We start from the raw sequence: 15,634 nt of genomic DNA, 5'->3' as shown, positions 1-15,634 counted from the left end.
TGAAGGTGTAATTAAATTGAAATTACTAAAGGCACTGGTAATGTTCATGGATTTAGCTAAGTAAATAGCATTTTAAAACTTTAATTCAGTTTTGTCTTAAAGCCAAAAAAAATGGCTAAGCAATTTAACAGATTTTTTTTTAAAGTTGGTGTCTGTTTTTTTAGGCAACAGTCGGCCAATCTGGACCCAAGTTTAATCAATTTCACTGACTAAGACAGTGCTTTCCAAACCTTTTCCCAGCATGGCCCCATTTTACTGCCTCAGACTTCATGTGTCGCTGGGTGAAAATTAGGGTGCAGAGTATTTGAGCAGGGTCTTTTGAGAGAGGGGGGAAGGAATGAATTGATCATGCCCAATCTCCCCCTCCTCCCGCCCTCCCCCCCTCCTCCCGCCCCGCCGCCCTCCCCCCCTCCTCCCTCCCCCCTCCTCCCCCCCTCCGCCACCCTCCCCCCCCTCCGCCGCCCTCCCCCCCTCCGCCACCCTCCCCCCCTCCGCCGCCCTCCCCCCCTCCTCCACCCCCCCCACCGCCGCCCTCCCCCACTCCACCCTCCCCCCATCCCCTCCGCCCTCCCCCCCTCCCCTCCGCCCTCCCCCCCTCCTCCCCCACTCCGCCCTCCCCCCCTCCCCTCCCCCCTCCTCCCCCCCTCCCCTCCCCCCTCCTCCCCCCCTCCTCCCCTCCCCGCCGCCCTCCCCCCCCCTCCCCCCCTCCGCCACCCTCCCCCCCTCCGCCACCCTCCCCCCCTCCGCCGCCCTCCCCCCCTCCTCCACCCCCCCACCGCCGCCCTCCCCCCCTCCCTCCACCCCCCCACCGCCGCCCTCCCCCCCTCCTCCACCCCCCCACCGCCGCCCTCCCCCCCTCCTCCACCCCCCCACCGCCGCCCTCCCCCCCTCCTCCACCCCCCCACCGCCGCCCTCCCCCCCTCCTCCACCCCCCCACCGCCGCCCTCCCCCCCTCCTCCACCCCCCCACCGCCGCCCTCCCCCCTCCTCCACCCCCCACCGCCGCCCTCCCCCCCTCCTCCACCCCCTCCTCCACCCCCCCACCGCCGCCCTGCCCCCCTCCTCCACCCCCCCCGCCGCCCTCACCCCCTCCTCCCCCCCCCCGCCGCCCTCCCCCCCCCCGCCCTCCCCCCCTCCCCCCCCCCTCCTCCCCCCCCCGCCGCCCTCCCCCCCTCCTCCACCCCCCCCCGCCGCCCTCCCCCCCTCCTCCACCCCCCCCCCGCCGCCCTCCCCCCCTCCTCCCCCCCCCCGCCGCCCTCCCCCCCTCCGCCGCCCTCCCCCCCTCCTCCACCCCCCCACCGCCGCCCTGCCCCCCTCCTCCACCCCCCCACCGCCGCCCTGCCCCCCTCCTCCACCCCCTCCTCCACCCCCCCACCGCCGCCCTGCCCCCCTCCTCCACCCCCCCCGCCGCCCTCACCCCCTCCTCCCCCCCCCCGCCGCCCTCCCCCCTCCTCCACCCCCCCCGCCGCCCTCCCCCCCCCTCCTCCCCCCCTCCCCCCCCCTCCCCCCCCCCTCCTCCCCCCCTCCTCCCCCCCCCCCGCCGCCCTCCCCCCCTCCCCCACCCCCCCCCGCCGCCCTCCCCCCCTCCTCCTCCCCCCCTCCCCCCCCCCCCACCGCCGCCCTCCCCCCCTCCTCCACCCCCCCACCGCCGCCCTGCCCCCCTCCTCCACCCCCTCCTCCACCCCCCCACCGCCGCCCTGCCCCCCTCCTCCACCCCCCCCCGCCGCCCTCCCCCCCTCCCCCCCCCCCCGCCGCCCTCCCCCCCTCCCCCCCCCCTCCTCCCCCCCCTCGCCGCCCTCCCCCCCTCCTCCACCCCCCCGCCGCCCTCCCCCCCTCCTCCCCCCCCCCGCCGCCCTCCCCCCCTCCGCCGCCCTCCCCCCCTCCGCCGCCCTCCCCCCCTCCTCCCCCCCTCCCCCCCCCCCCCCGCCGCCCCTCCCCCCCTCCCGCCGCCCCCCCCCCCCCCCCGCCTCCCCCCCTCCCCGCCGCCCTCCCCCCCTCCTCCCCCCCCCCGCCGCCCTCCCCCCCGCCCCCCTCTCCCCCCCCCCGCCGCCCTCCCCCCCTCCTCCCCCCCGCCGCCCTCCCCCCTCCTCCCCCCCCCGCCGCCCTCCCCCCCTCCTCCCCCCCCCGCCGCCCTCCCCCCCCCCTCCCCCCCCCTCCCCCTCCTCCCCCCCCCCGCCGCCCTCCCCCCCTCCTCCCCCCCACCCCCGCCCTCCCCCCTCCTCCCCCCCCCCCGCCGCCCTCCCCCCCTCCTCCCCCCCTCCTCCCCCCCCTCCCGCCCTCCCCCCCCCTCCCCGCCCTCCCCCCCTCCTCCCCCCCCCCTCGCCGCCCTCCCCCCCTCCTCCCCCCCTCTCCCCCCCCCCTCCCCGCCCTCCCCCCCCCCCCTCCCCCCTCCCCCCGCCGCCCCCCCTCCTCCCCCCCTCCCCCCTCCCGCCGCCCTCCCCCCCTCCTCCCCCCCCCGCCCTCCCCCCTCCTCCCCCCCCCCGCCGCCCTCCCCCCCTCCTCCCCCCCCCCCCCCCGCCCTCCCCCCTCCTCCCCCCTCCCCCTCCCCCCTCCGCCCCCCCTCCCCCCTCCCCCCCCTCCCCCCCGCCCCCCCCCCTCCCCCCCCTCCCCCCTCCCCCGCCGCCCTCCCCCCCTCCTCCCCCCCCCCCGCCCCCCCCCTCCTCCCCCCCCCCCGCCCCCGCCGCCCCCCCCTCCTCCCCCCCCCCGCCCGCCCTCCCCCCTCCTCCCCCCCACCGCCCTCCCCCCCTCCTCCCCCCCCCCCGCCGCCCTCCCCCCTCCTCCCCCCCCACCGCCCTCCCCCCCTCCTCCCCCCCCCCCGCCGCCCTCCGCCCTCCCCCCCCCTCCTCCCCCCCCCCCCCCCCCCGGCCCTCCCCCCCCCTCCCCCCCCCCGCCGCCCTCCCCCCTCCTCCCCCCCCCCCCGCCGCCCTCCCCCCCTCCTCCCCCCCCCCCGCCGCCCTCCCCCCCTCCTCCCCCCCCCGCCGCCCTCCCCCCCTCCTTCCCCCCGCCGCCCTCCCCCCCTCCTCCCCGCCCTCCCCCACCTCCCCCCCCCGCCGCACCCCCCCCCCCTCCTCCCCCACCCCGCCGCCGCCCTCCCCCCCTGCTACCTGCCTCGTGGGGAGAGTAGATGAAAAGGTTGGGGTTTCTCCAAAAAAAAAAGAAACAAACACCTACCCACTCAGGCTTTTTTTTTTTGCAGCACCAAGAACATGGCAACAGCAAGAGATAGTGCCCCAATCAACCGGAGCGTCTAGAGCCAGTGTTCGTAGGAACAGATTGTGACCACCGCCTTGTTAAATACCATTTTATTGTACGCCTTGTAATTCTGCTTCTTTAACTTACTACTGTTTATATAAAATGCTTCATACCCAGAGTGGTCAGTGGCTAGTCGGAACTAAAATTCCCAAACATTTGACTCAAACTTGCAGCTGTCTACAATCCGTACCAGCTCAGACTGTTTTTGTTCTCAACTGGGTTTCACTGTTAAGGCCAGCATTTACTGCTCATCCCTAGTTTCGCCAGAGACGTCATGTTTTATTCCATTGTTGGTCTGATATACATATTTTCAACTCCATTTTGACAGTGACTGATTTCAATGCGATAAACTATGTTATGATGCCTGCAATTTTTCTTTCTAATCTGGTCAGTATACATGCTCCAGTCTACCTACCATATCATTCTTGTTCTCCACAAATACACTGAGTTTCTTTAGAAAGGACATCACTAGGATCAGCAACTCAAAGTTTTCTCGATCGAGTGATTTCACAAGCATGTGGACAATGTTCTTGTTCCTCATTTTCAGTTCAGTCCTCGTGTCTTCAGCCAGATTTAGCAGAAGATAGAAAGCAACTAGTAAAGAACACAAAAGAAGTTTTTTTTAAAATCACTAAAAAAACCACAGAATTCTGTTCTATTAAACAATTCTGGGCTATAAGTAATAGTGTAAAATGTAACAGATTTACACACAAGCACTAGAGTGATTAAAAATAAGGACATATATGAAACTAAACTAAATATACCAACACAGACTATGACTGGTCTCACTCAAACAAAAGTTACACATTAGGTACTATTTATTTGAAAATAATTACACTGTTCATTGGAACTGAAAAAATGCCTTCATTCATATTGCAATTTTCATGCAAATAAATCAACTATATATCAATTTTTGTAGGTACATCAGAACACAGGAGAAAGAGGAAAAGAGATTTATTTTGAACAAAACCATAAATGTCCATACAGAAGAAATGACTTCTTTCACTACTTATAATACAAAAAATCTTCTCCAATAGCTTGAAGGAAGATGACAGATCAGAAATTCCTTAATCCTACTTCTAATGTCTTGAAGCAGTTTACTTTTACTTTTCTTAAAAAAAGCACTACCTACCTCTCAGCAGTTGTTCTTGCTTGATAACTAAGCCCTGATATTTCTTGTATGTTTTCTCATAGTCTTTCTTCAGTACTTGGTTATCAGCATCATCTTCAAGTGAAGGCTAACGTTAAGGAATCATTTCCATTCCATTAATTTGTGCGATTAAATAATATACCATAGATATAAATGTACCAAGCTCATGTTATATTAGTTAATCTCTGTGTGATTAAATAATACCATAAATATTTAACACGCTTATGACATATTATTTAATGCTTTCATTCATATCAGGATTTTGATGCAAATAAATCAACTATATGTTCACTATACATCACTTTTTATGGTACATCAGAACACATGAGGAAGGGGAAGGGCATTTCCTCAATTTCTAATTTCTAACAAAACCATAAATGCCCATACAGAAGAAATGACTGATTTCACTAAAAATGAGAATGCAGATGTGATTAAATAATATAACTTAGATATAAATGTATCATGCTTATGAAATATTATTTAATCAATGAAAAAATAGGAAATTCACTGTTTTCATTTAAATAAGGCACTGTATTAGGAAGAAGTTTCAACACTAAAATTCCTGTATCTTCAAATTCAGCAAGTTTAATTACACTTTACTTTTAATTGCACTATGTTCAGTTACATAGAACAGACCAGACTCACTGTAAACTATATTTGTAGAGGACACACAGGGAGGGTCAGATCAGAACAACCATTAACGCAACCTAACAGCTAGCTGGGTAACACCTTCCTGTTCAGAGTCCCTGGGAGCACTGAAGGTTAGGAAATACCTGATCTCCTATGGTCCATTTGGAATATTTCATAAAGTGCAAATATTTTATTTTTTATTCTTCATCCTTTACACAATTATTACCTTTCTTTCCCTCATCATTTTTCTCTCCTAACTTCTGAACGAGGGTTTGAAATTCTTTCTTAAGAAGTCATTGGTGTAACAGTGTCCAAGGTGTTTCTTCCCCCTGTCAGGTACTCAACTGGTAGTACCTTAAGTATCCATTTGCTATGGTTCAGGCCTGGTGCATTGAGCAATTCTGGTCTCACCATCAAAGGCCAAAACCAAACATGTCAAAAATCTCCATTGGAGTAAACATCAATTTCCCTCGATAATAATGGATGAGAGTTTAAATTAATTTGCAGGGCAGGAGCACCAGGATGAACCATTAGAGAATACAAGGTGCACCGAGGACTAGGAGACACAAACAGCATTTGAACGAGGAGCAGTTCAGAAATGAGAGGAATCAAATGAGGGAGTGCAAGGCAGGCTAAGATGGGTTTAGAGTGCATGAGTCCAAATGTCTGGAAACTAATTCATCAGGTTGGTCACGTGCAAGCACAAGTAGCCACAAGGGGTAATATGGTGGCAGTAACGGATACCTCGTTCAAATAAGGAGCAGAATGGGTACTTAATATGCTTGGCTACAATTTAGTCAGGAAAGATAGAGGAGAAAATAAGGGACTGGCATTTGCTGGAAGTATTGACCAAAGATACTACTGCAGCACTAGAAAGGGGTGATGTACTTGAGGGTTCAAACATAGAATTTATTTGGTTAGAATGAGGAATTAATAAAAAGACTTGCATCTATATAGCACTTTTCGCAGCCATGGAACAGCCCAAAGCAAATAACAGTCAATGAAGTGCTACAGGAGCAGGATTTTCGGGTCGTCGGGTGGGCCCGGGAGCAGCCGAGAAACGGTCAATTAATAGCCAGCCAGTGTGAAAGGTGTGTTGAGAAGCTCAGCACTGCCGGGATGGGGGTGGGAAGAGGGCGAGCACCGAAGTCTGCGCATGCAAGGGGGAGCGCGCAATGAAAGCTCCCTGAAGGCAGAGAGCTGCCTCAGGGAGCTGAAGATTATAAAACCCTTAAATAAAGATATGGAAAAGGTGAAAAAAAATGTCCCCAAAAAGGACTCACTCACATGAACATAAATATAATAAAAATTCTGTCAAAACATTTTTTAAAAATTAATGTCGGAAACCTCATCGTGCCCATGGATGAGGTTTCCTCAAAAATGCAAAGGCCGTCTGACCTATTCGCCTGCCGGCCAACTGTAAGGTTGGACAGGCAGTGAAAAATGGCAGTTAATTAATTGATTAATGGTCTTAAAAGGTCTCTTAATTGTTGGCGGGTGCACTGCCAACTCTCGCGTGCGCCCGCCAACCGAAATGCCATGCGAGTGCATGATGACTTTGGGACGCTTGCCCAACATCATCGCACGCTATTTTACACTTGAGCATGTCGGGTGCGTGCCCGCTCGCCGAGTAGGAAATCTTGCCCGAGAAGTGTAGTCACTGTTATCATATAGGAAACATAGTGCCAAATTGTGCACAGCAAGCCCCCACAAAGAACAACGCGATAACAACCAGATAATGTGATAACAGTGAAAGTGATTGAGGGACAAATATTGGCCGCCTGGGATAATACCCCTGCTCTTTCTCAAAATAGTGTAATTAGATCTTTAACGTACACTTGAGAAGATGGACGGGACATTCGTCAAGCATCTCTTTCAAAAGACAGAACCGCTGACAAGTGCAGAATTCCCTCAGTACTGCACTGAAGTGTCAGCCTTGATCTTTGTGCTCAATTCCTATAGTGGGGACTTGAATCCACAACCTTCTGATTCAGAGTCAAGAGGAGCAATTATGGTGCTGTTGTATACAACAGGCCATCAAACAGTGTGAAGGAGATAGCGCAGCATGCTTTCAGGGAGATTGCAAAAAATACAAGAACTTCACATTAGAGGTAATGGGGAACTTCAATTAACCCAATACAGATTGGGAAAATAACAGTGTGAACGGCAAAGAGGGAGAGGAACTCCTGGAATTTTTACACAGAACTTTCTTAACCAGTATATTGACAACCCAACAAGGAAGCAAGCAGTATTGGATCTTTCACATACAGACACTAAAAGCATCCCAAGAATAGAAGAAAATCAAGGGGCAAAAGGAAAGGAGAAATTTAAAACGAACATTATCAATACAGAAAACATACTAGGAAAATTAATGGGACTTAACAAACCCACCGGACCTGACGGCCTACATCCTAGGATCTCAAAAGAAGTGGCTGCAGAGATAGTGGATGCATTAGTTGTAATTAGTTAGATTATAGGGGACATAAGGAAAAACTTCTTCACCCAGTGGGTGGCGGGTGTCTGGAATTCGCTGCACCAGTGGGTGGTGGAGGAAAAAACCCTCAACTCATTTAAAAGGTACCTAGATTTGCACCTGAAGGCAGTAACCTGCAAGGCTATGGACCAAGTGCTGGAAGGTGGGATTAGAATGGGCAGCTACTCTTTTACTTTTTCTTTTCTGGCCAGCGCAGACATGATGGGCTGAATTGACCTTTTTCTGTGCCATAACTTTCCTATGGTTCTATGGTTCGAATCTTCCAAAATTCTCTTAATTCTGGAAAGGTCACTGAAAATTGGAAAATTGCAAATGTAACATTCCTATTCAAAAAAGGAGTTGAGAAAGTGCTGGAATTCATTATTAAGGAAGGACATTTATGAGGACACTTAGAAAATCACAATAAAATAAGTGGGAAAGCAAATTATGAGAAGGATACAAAGAGTCTGTAAAGGAATATAGATAGGTTAAGTGAGGTGAGCAAAAATTTGACAGATGGAATATAATGTGGCAAAATGTGGTTGTCCACTTTGGTAGGAATAATAGAAAAGCAACATATTTAGATAGAGACACACTACAGGATACTGTGGTACAGAGAGATCTGGGTCTCCTCATACATGAATCACAAAAAGTTAGCATGTAGGTACAGCAAGTAATTAAGAAGGCAAATGGAATGTTGGCCTTTCTTGCAAGTGGGGTGGAGTGTAAAAGTAAAGAAATCTTGTTACAACTTACAGGGCATTGGTGAGACCACACCAAGAGTACTGCATACAGTTTTGGTCTCCTTATTTAAGAAAGGATATACTTGCATTGGAGGAGTTCAGAAGAAGTTCATTAGGTTGATTCCTGGGATGAAGGGGTTGTCTCAGAAGTAAAAGTTGAATAGGTTGGGTCGATAGAGTTGATGAAAATGAGAGGTGATTTTATTGAAATATACCAGGTTCTGAAAGGGCATGACAGTTTAGATGTTGGGGATGTTTTTCCCAATGGGGAAAGCTAGAAATCAGGGGCACAGTTTCAGAATATGGGGTTCCCCATTTAAAAGGGGGCTGAAGGGGAATTTCCTCTCTCAGGGGGTCATTAATCTTTGGAATTCTCTATCTCAGAGAACAATGGAGGCTGGGTCCATAAATATATTCAAGGCAGAGTTAGACAGATTTTTGAACTACAAGGGAGTCATTTTGGGGGTAGGCAGGAAAGCGGAATTGGGGCCATGATCGGTTCAATCATGGTCTATTGAATGATGGAGCAGGCTCAAGGGGCCGAATGGCCTACTTCTGCTCCTATTTCTTACATACAAATAAGTCAAACTTTATGTGGAGTGATGCTGCTGTGACAATTATTTATGAAATCTTTTAATTGAAGTAAAATAGACAACTTTGCCATTTGTTACTAGTATTAGATTTTGTTACATACAGCAAAGGATATCTACCTTCTTCTTCTTATGAAGCTCTTCTTGCCATAGGTCATGTCTCTTCAGTTCATGGTCGATAATGTTCATACAAAGTGCACCAATTTTATAGTGAGTGATTAGCCCATGAAATTGAGAAAAACTACAAGACACAAAGTAGAATCAGTTTGCGCACAGCAACACTGGTATTCTTAATATCCTAAGCCCCAACTGATCCTTATAATGTCACACTATGAAGAATTTCCATCTAATATAACTAAAATGTGCCTATGAAATATGCACTGCAGGATTATGAAAGCAAGAACAATCTTGAAAAAGTGTAATTTCCAAACACCGACAAGTAATGAGTCTAGTGCCTCACTGGTGCCAGGGTCAAAGATGCCACTAAGTGGTTGCAGAGCACCCCAAGGGAGGACAGTGAACAGCCAGAGGTTGTGGGATGAGGTCCGGAAGGCACATTTTAGCGAGGTAGGAAGGAGATTTAGTAAGCAGGACCTCAAGCTTAGTAATATCTGAATTATTCGCAGTATCATGTGCCATTGAGTATAGAAATAAGAGGATAGAACAGATGAATGCATGGTTGGACAGTTGGTGCAGGAGGGAGGGCTTAGATTCATGTTCATTGGAAACAGCTCTGAGGGGGGTAGGATCAATAAAGGCTCAAATGTCCTGGCGTGGTTATTTGTCAGTGCTGTTTGGGATGCCAAAGGGATGGGAATGAGGATTTGGCACGAGAAAGTAGTAAGAAGGTGCACAAAGGACTGGGAGAAACATGTAGCACTAGTGGAAGAGTGAAGCCAATAAGGTTAAATTAGGTTTATAATGCATTTATGAAAATGCACAAAGCATGCTAAATAAAGTTGATGAAATGTAGGCGCAAATAGTCACATGGGAATATGATGGCTACAACCCATATGATGGCTACAACTAGCTCAATAACGCGCACCGCAAGTCCTATATATTCCTGGATACAAAGTATTTAGTAAAGTTAGGGAAGGGAAGAAAGGAGAAGGGGCAACAATATTCATTAAAGAGAATGTACAGAGCTGGAGAGAGAGGATGTCCTAGATGGGGTAAGGACAGAATGTATTTGGTCAGCATTAAAAAACAATCAAGATGCTATTGCACTACTGCGTGTATTCTATAGACTACCAACTAGTGGGAAAGATATGGAGGAGGAAATTTGCAGGGATATTACAGTAATGTGCCAAACTACAGAATAGTTATAATGGGAGACTTTAAATATCCTAATATGTACTGGCATAGTCGAAAGCAGAGAGGGTGAAGAGTTCTTCAAATGTACTCAGCAGAATTATCTAGATCCATATATTTCTGCTCCAACAAGGAATGAGGCATTGCTGGATCTAGTTTTGGGGGATGAGGTGGGTCAAGTAGATCAAGAAAGGAAGATTTAAGAAACAATGATCATTGTTTCCTAAGACTTAGGTTAGCTATGGAAAAGGTCAAGGAGCAATCTGGAGTAAATCTGTTTCATTGGAAGAGGGCCAATTTCAGTGGGGTGACAACAGATCTGTCCCAGCTAAATTTGGATCAAAGAGTGCAGGTAAAACTTTAACTGAAGAATAGGCTGCCTTTAAAGAGGAGATAGTTCAAGTACAATCAAAGTACATTCTCAAGGGGAAAGGCGGGGCAACCAAATCCAGAACTCGCTGGACGATGAAAAAAAATAGACAGTAAGATGAAACAGAGAAAGGATGTATATGAAAAGTACCAAGTTAATAATACAAGTGAGAACCAGACTGAGTATAAAGTTCAGCAAGCATGTGAAAAAGTAAATAAGATAGACAAAGACAAGAATATGAGAGACTGGTAGCTAACAGAAAAGGACAATTCAAAAATCTCCTATGGTCTCATAAATAGTACAAAGGAAGCAAGAGAAGTGGTGGCAGGTGGCATAAGGGACCAAAAAGGGGATCTACATGAAGAGGCAGAGGGTATGGTTGAGGTATTAAATGAGTAGCCTGCATTTGTCTTTAATAAGGAGGAAGATGCTGTGAAAGACAAAATGAAAGTACTGTAGTTGAGATACTGGAATGGTAGACAATTGATAAAGAGGATGTATTAGAAAGAATGGCTGTGTTTAAAGTTGATAAGTCATCAGGACTGGATGGGAGCATCCAACATTGCTGAGGAAATTAAGGGCGGAAATTACAGATGGGACTAGGCATAATCTTCCAAACATCTTTAAATATAGGGGTGGTGCCAGAGGACTGGAGAATTGCAAATGTTACATGGTTATTCAAAAAAAGGTGCATGGATACACCCAGCAACTACATGCCAGTTGGATCAACAATGACAACTTTTATTTTATACTTCCTTTAACATATAGTTATTTGGTAGTACATAACTTGAATTTTGCTGAAAAGAGACATGTCTAAGTTTTTCACCTTGCACTCAGAAGGACACGCGCAAGAATACCAATATAAGGGGGAAAACAACTATTTATACTGTATGTGAAAAGTGTGTTGATTGGTTGGCAAGTGGTGTTGCCATGGAGATTGACAGTTAACTGCCAAGCATTGTTTGAAATTTAAACCAGGCAGCTTGACCCCGATTGGTCAAGGCATTGCCCTGAGGAATGAGTCAGCGAATGGCAGTCACTTATTTTGTTTAGCTGAAATAGGCACAATGTATCTGCATGTTCATTCTGTCTGCAAAGAAGAGGGCCCTGTGTATTAATATATGTAGCTTCCAGAACATGCAAATGTGCCTCACTGTGAGCCTGACTGGTAATTTTAAATTGGTTGACAGTGTAATTCTTAGCACATTGAGGATTACTTAGCAAACGTTGTCCAATCGCGGAAATACATCTAATGTTGGACACACTGTTTTGAGTTTTGCAAGCATGGGCTGGTTGAGTACAGTCTGTACCAAGTCTGTTGCGAACAGCGGCTGGGACATGCTGTTTGGTACGATCCGCCAGTCTTTGGGATGTACAGTCTACATACCTAGCATCACACTGACACGAATTCATATACCACATTACTCATTTACGTGAGAGGCAGAATGTCTTTTTTGGCTTGACGGCACCATGCTGTTAGTGGCGAATACCACTCGTTTTCCTACTGCACAGTATCTGTGTGAGACAGCTAGCTTCACCTGTTGCTCAAATTTTTGAGATACGGGTAATCTGAAGTAGACTAGGCACTTTTCAGGGCTGAAAGTGACGGCCTTAGGCCCCTTCACGTGTTTGCATGATATACAACGTGAAACAATCTGATAATTGTAGCCATTATCCTGCAGGGTTCCTTTGATACACCCTACTTCAGCGTCAAGCTTGCATGGTGAGCAAATGGCTCGGGCTCTATTTACAAGGTTGCCAATAAGACCAATCTGATAGCATGTGGAACTGCAAGAATCCTAACACGTATATTGACCAGTGAAGGTAGGCTTGCGGTAGACCATGGTAGAGAATCCCTGGCAGATTTCTCAACTAGTAAGTCGAAGAAGGGGAGTTAATTTGACTGCTCCATTTCATAGGTGAATTTGAGCGCAGGATGGAGCCCATTAAGACATGTAAGGAAATTGTGACATGCAGCTGCAGATTTAAATACAGCAAAAGTATCATCCACAGATCAGAAATATGCGAGGGGTAAAAAGTTAGGTGTCATTCCATCAAAGACACGTTTCTCATGGAACCCAACAAAAAGATGTTTGCGAGAGCTGGGCTTAGAGGGGAACCCATGACAACACCATCTATTTGGGCATACATAGTGTCATTAAAACTGAACTCAACTGCGCGAGTTGCCGAGTTCATAAGTTCAATGAATACTGATTCACACAATGGTGGCAGGTCTAGATCGCCATGATATAGTACTGCAGCACAAATATCTATGACTTCCTTAAGTGGAACATTGGTGAATAGGCTAGCAATATCAAACCAGCATATGGACACAGCATTGCTATCGATATGTAAGTCCTGTATGGCCTTCACAAATGTGAAGGAGTCTTTCACCGTGTATGTGAAAATCTTGGTCAAAACTGGTTGCAACAATTTGTCCAACCATTTAGCCAATTCATGCTGTACAGAAACAGCTACAGATAAGATGAGGCATAGAGAGACATCACTTCTATGTGTCTTAGCCAGGCCATACATACGCAGACGTAGCGACCCGTGAGGACGAACCCTGTCATATATATCACGCGGTAGCTCATCGCTCTTACACAAATCCAGCAAGCGTTTTTTTAGCTTACTTTTGAGCAAGGCTGTCCAGTCATGCTGAGCGGCAGGACCAAAGGATACAAATTTGGACCGGTCATTAAGAATGGCATGCATTTTGTTGATATAGTCACGCTTGTTAAGGATGGCTACTCCCATCCCTTTGTCAGGTTTACCTATGTGTATGTGCGGGTTTGTCTTAACGCCTCGCAACGCTATAAGACATTCACGTTGCATGTGAATGTTGGCCAGGTCGATCGGACTCCCCCAATATGCATGCGCTAGATCAGCTAGGTGCGCTTTCAAGGATTCAGCTTCTTCAATGGACACTGGTTTGTGGTGGGATAGTTGGGAGCAGAGGAGTTTAAACTCAGCTAATATCTCTTCCCATTTTATTTGGGCTGAAGGCACACCAAAATTGAAACCATGCGCAAAAACAAACACTCTCGTTACATACAGTATAAATTGTTGTTTTTCCCCTTATATTGGTATTCTTGCAAGTGTCTTGATGAGCGCAAGATAGAAAGTTTAGACATGTCTCTTTTATCAGTCTTTAACATAATAAAACATTTCAAGGCACTTCAAAGGAGCATTATAAAACAAAATATAACACCAAGCCATAGGAGAAGATATTAGCTTCGTCAAAAAGGTAGGCTTTAAGGAGTGACTTAAAGGGTGAAAGTGAGGCACAAAAGCAGAGAGGTGTAGGGAGGGAATTCCAGAGCTTAGCGCCTAGGCAACTGAAGGTATGGCCATCAATGGTAGAGCAATTAAAGTCAGGGATGTTCAAGAGGCCACAATTAAATTAGAATAGTTTTCTTAGAGGGCTGGAGATTACAGTGATAAACAAGGATGAGAATGTTAAAATCAAGACTTTGCTTGACTGGGAGTCAATGGAAGAGAAGACACTGCAAGTGATACTCTGACTATGATTAAAAAGCTAAGAATAGAACCAGGTGAGAGTAGTCCCACCCAGCTAAATGAAAGTAGAGAGAAGTTGGAGGCGGATGGTGTGATCAACCATGTCAAAGGCTGCAGACAAGTTTGAGAAGGACGAGGAGGGATAGTTTACCTTTGTCACAGTCACAGAGCGTGCCATTTGTGATTTTGATAAGGGACACTTTGGTACAGTGGCAGTGGCAGAAATCTGATTGGAGGGTTTCAAACACAAAGTTCCGGGAAAGATGGATACAGATTCTAAATTGATAAAGTACAATCATTTGCAAAATTGGACATTGACACCTTCCTGAGACTTTGGAGACTAGCAGTCTACCAACTGTCAGCACAGATGCTTCTGCCATTATCTACAAGTCTTCATGCACTTTCTTCCCAGTAAAATAACCTAGAGCCCCTTGTTAATCTTTAATAATCAAACCACCCAGGATTACTGTCAAAGAATTCAGACCAGGTCACAGGACACCCCACCCACTTCATTCCTCCACTTACCCTAAATTAAAGATACAGTCCCAAAATATAACAATTTCAAAAACGTATTTGTAACACCGCCCCAAGAAATGAAAAGTAATGAGTTTTCAAAACCACTCCCCAAAATATAACAACTTATAACATTCAACACATTTTAATTACTAACTTAAGACATATAGTACAAGTAATATTCTCCCCCATGTCGTCACATTTTTTCATTAAACAGTCCTTCTTGGCAGTATCACAATGTTTAACCTGTATCAAGAAAATGCATGCAACAGTTAGGAATTCAAATCCACTTTATATCAATTCTTAAAGTTCTTCTTCTGAGAATGAAAATTTGTTTCGCTGCTAGTGGCTTCACCTTCCATTATGGACTGTGGTAATTCTCTTTTCTCCTGTTGAGTAAATTCCTGTGTTCCCATGTCCTAGGTTAAAAGCCCAATCGATTCAGTTTGGGTAACATTGTCAAAACTGTCACTTGTAGACAATCCCCGTGATCTTCGAATTCCATTAGGTGTAAGCTATAACCTGAGAAAAAATCCTTGTCAGAACTCTTTCTCATATGGCTTCAATATGACCTTTTGTTTTTCTTTAGAATCAGTCTGTGAACCTAGTCCAGGTTCTAATGCTTGATCTCCATTTTCTTTCATGGCTGTATGTTCCTTATTGTCCCGGTCAGAAAAAAACATTTCAGCTAGCCAAATAGCTGAATTGTCCATCCCGTTTAAATGCAGGATTTAGGCTATTTCGCTGCTTTAAGAGTCTTGTGAAGGTCAGATCAATGATCAGTCAAAAAATCCTGATACTCCTTTCAGTCAGTCCCTGGATTGGTTTAAATTGTTTTCCTCAATTAATATGAATTTAGTTCAACTCCTTTCTCACAAGAGCAATGGCTTCATCCTTCTAAAGTATTAATATGCACTCCAAAACTTGAATCCATCCTCATAGTTCCACTGTATCAGTATTAGTTACAGCCAAGTCATGTTGTTTTAAAGCACTGCATCTCTTCTGCCAGGGCCGTAAAATTCTGCCCTGTATCTCTAAGAATAATGATCTTTTTGGCTTCTTTATCAGAGAAAAATGGAGTTGC

General features: G+C 48.1%; 1 protein-coding gene across 1 annotated transcript in view; it reads right to left on the bottom strand.

The window, feature by feature from the left end:
* Positions 1–15,634, bottom strand: part of kifap3a (kinesin-associated protein 3a) — a 229,571-nt gene that overhangs the window by 152,028 nt on the left and 61,909 nt on the right. Inside the window, exons 7-9 of the mRNA XM_078561360.1 lie at positions 8,958–9,078; positions 4,384–4,489; positions 3,667–3,845 (exon numbers count right to left, since the gene is read on the bottom strand). Of these exons, the coding sequence (XP_078417486.1) occupies positions 3,667–3,845; positions 4,384–4,489; positions 8,958–9,078 (406 nt within the window). The remainder of the gene's footprint in view (positions 1–3,666; positions 3,846–4,383; positions 4,490–8,957; positions 9,079–15,634) is intronic.

The sequence above is a fragment of the Cetorhinus maximus genome, chromosome 17, assembly GCF_964194155.1.
Source record: "Cetorhinus maximus chromosome 17, sCetMax3.hap1.1, whole genome shotgun sequence".
NCBI lineage: Eukaryota > Metazoa > Chordata > Chondrichthyes > Lamniformes > Cetorhinidae > Cetorhinus > Cetorhinus maximus.
Note: the sequence above shows the minus strand (reverse complement) of the source record. Positions and strands in the feature narration are given on the sequence as shown.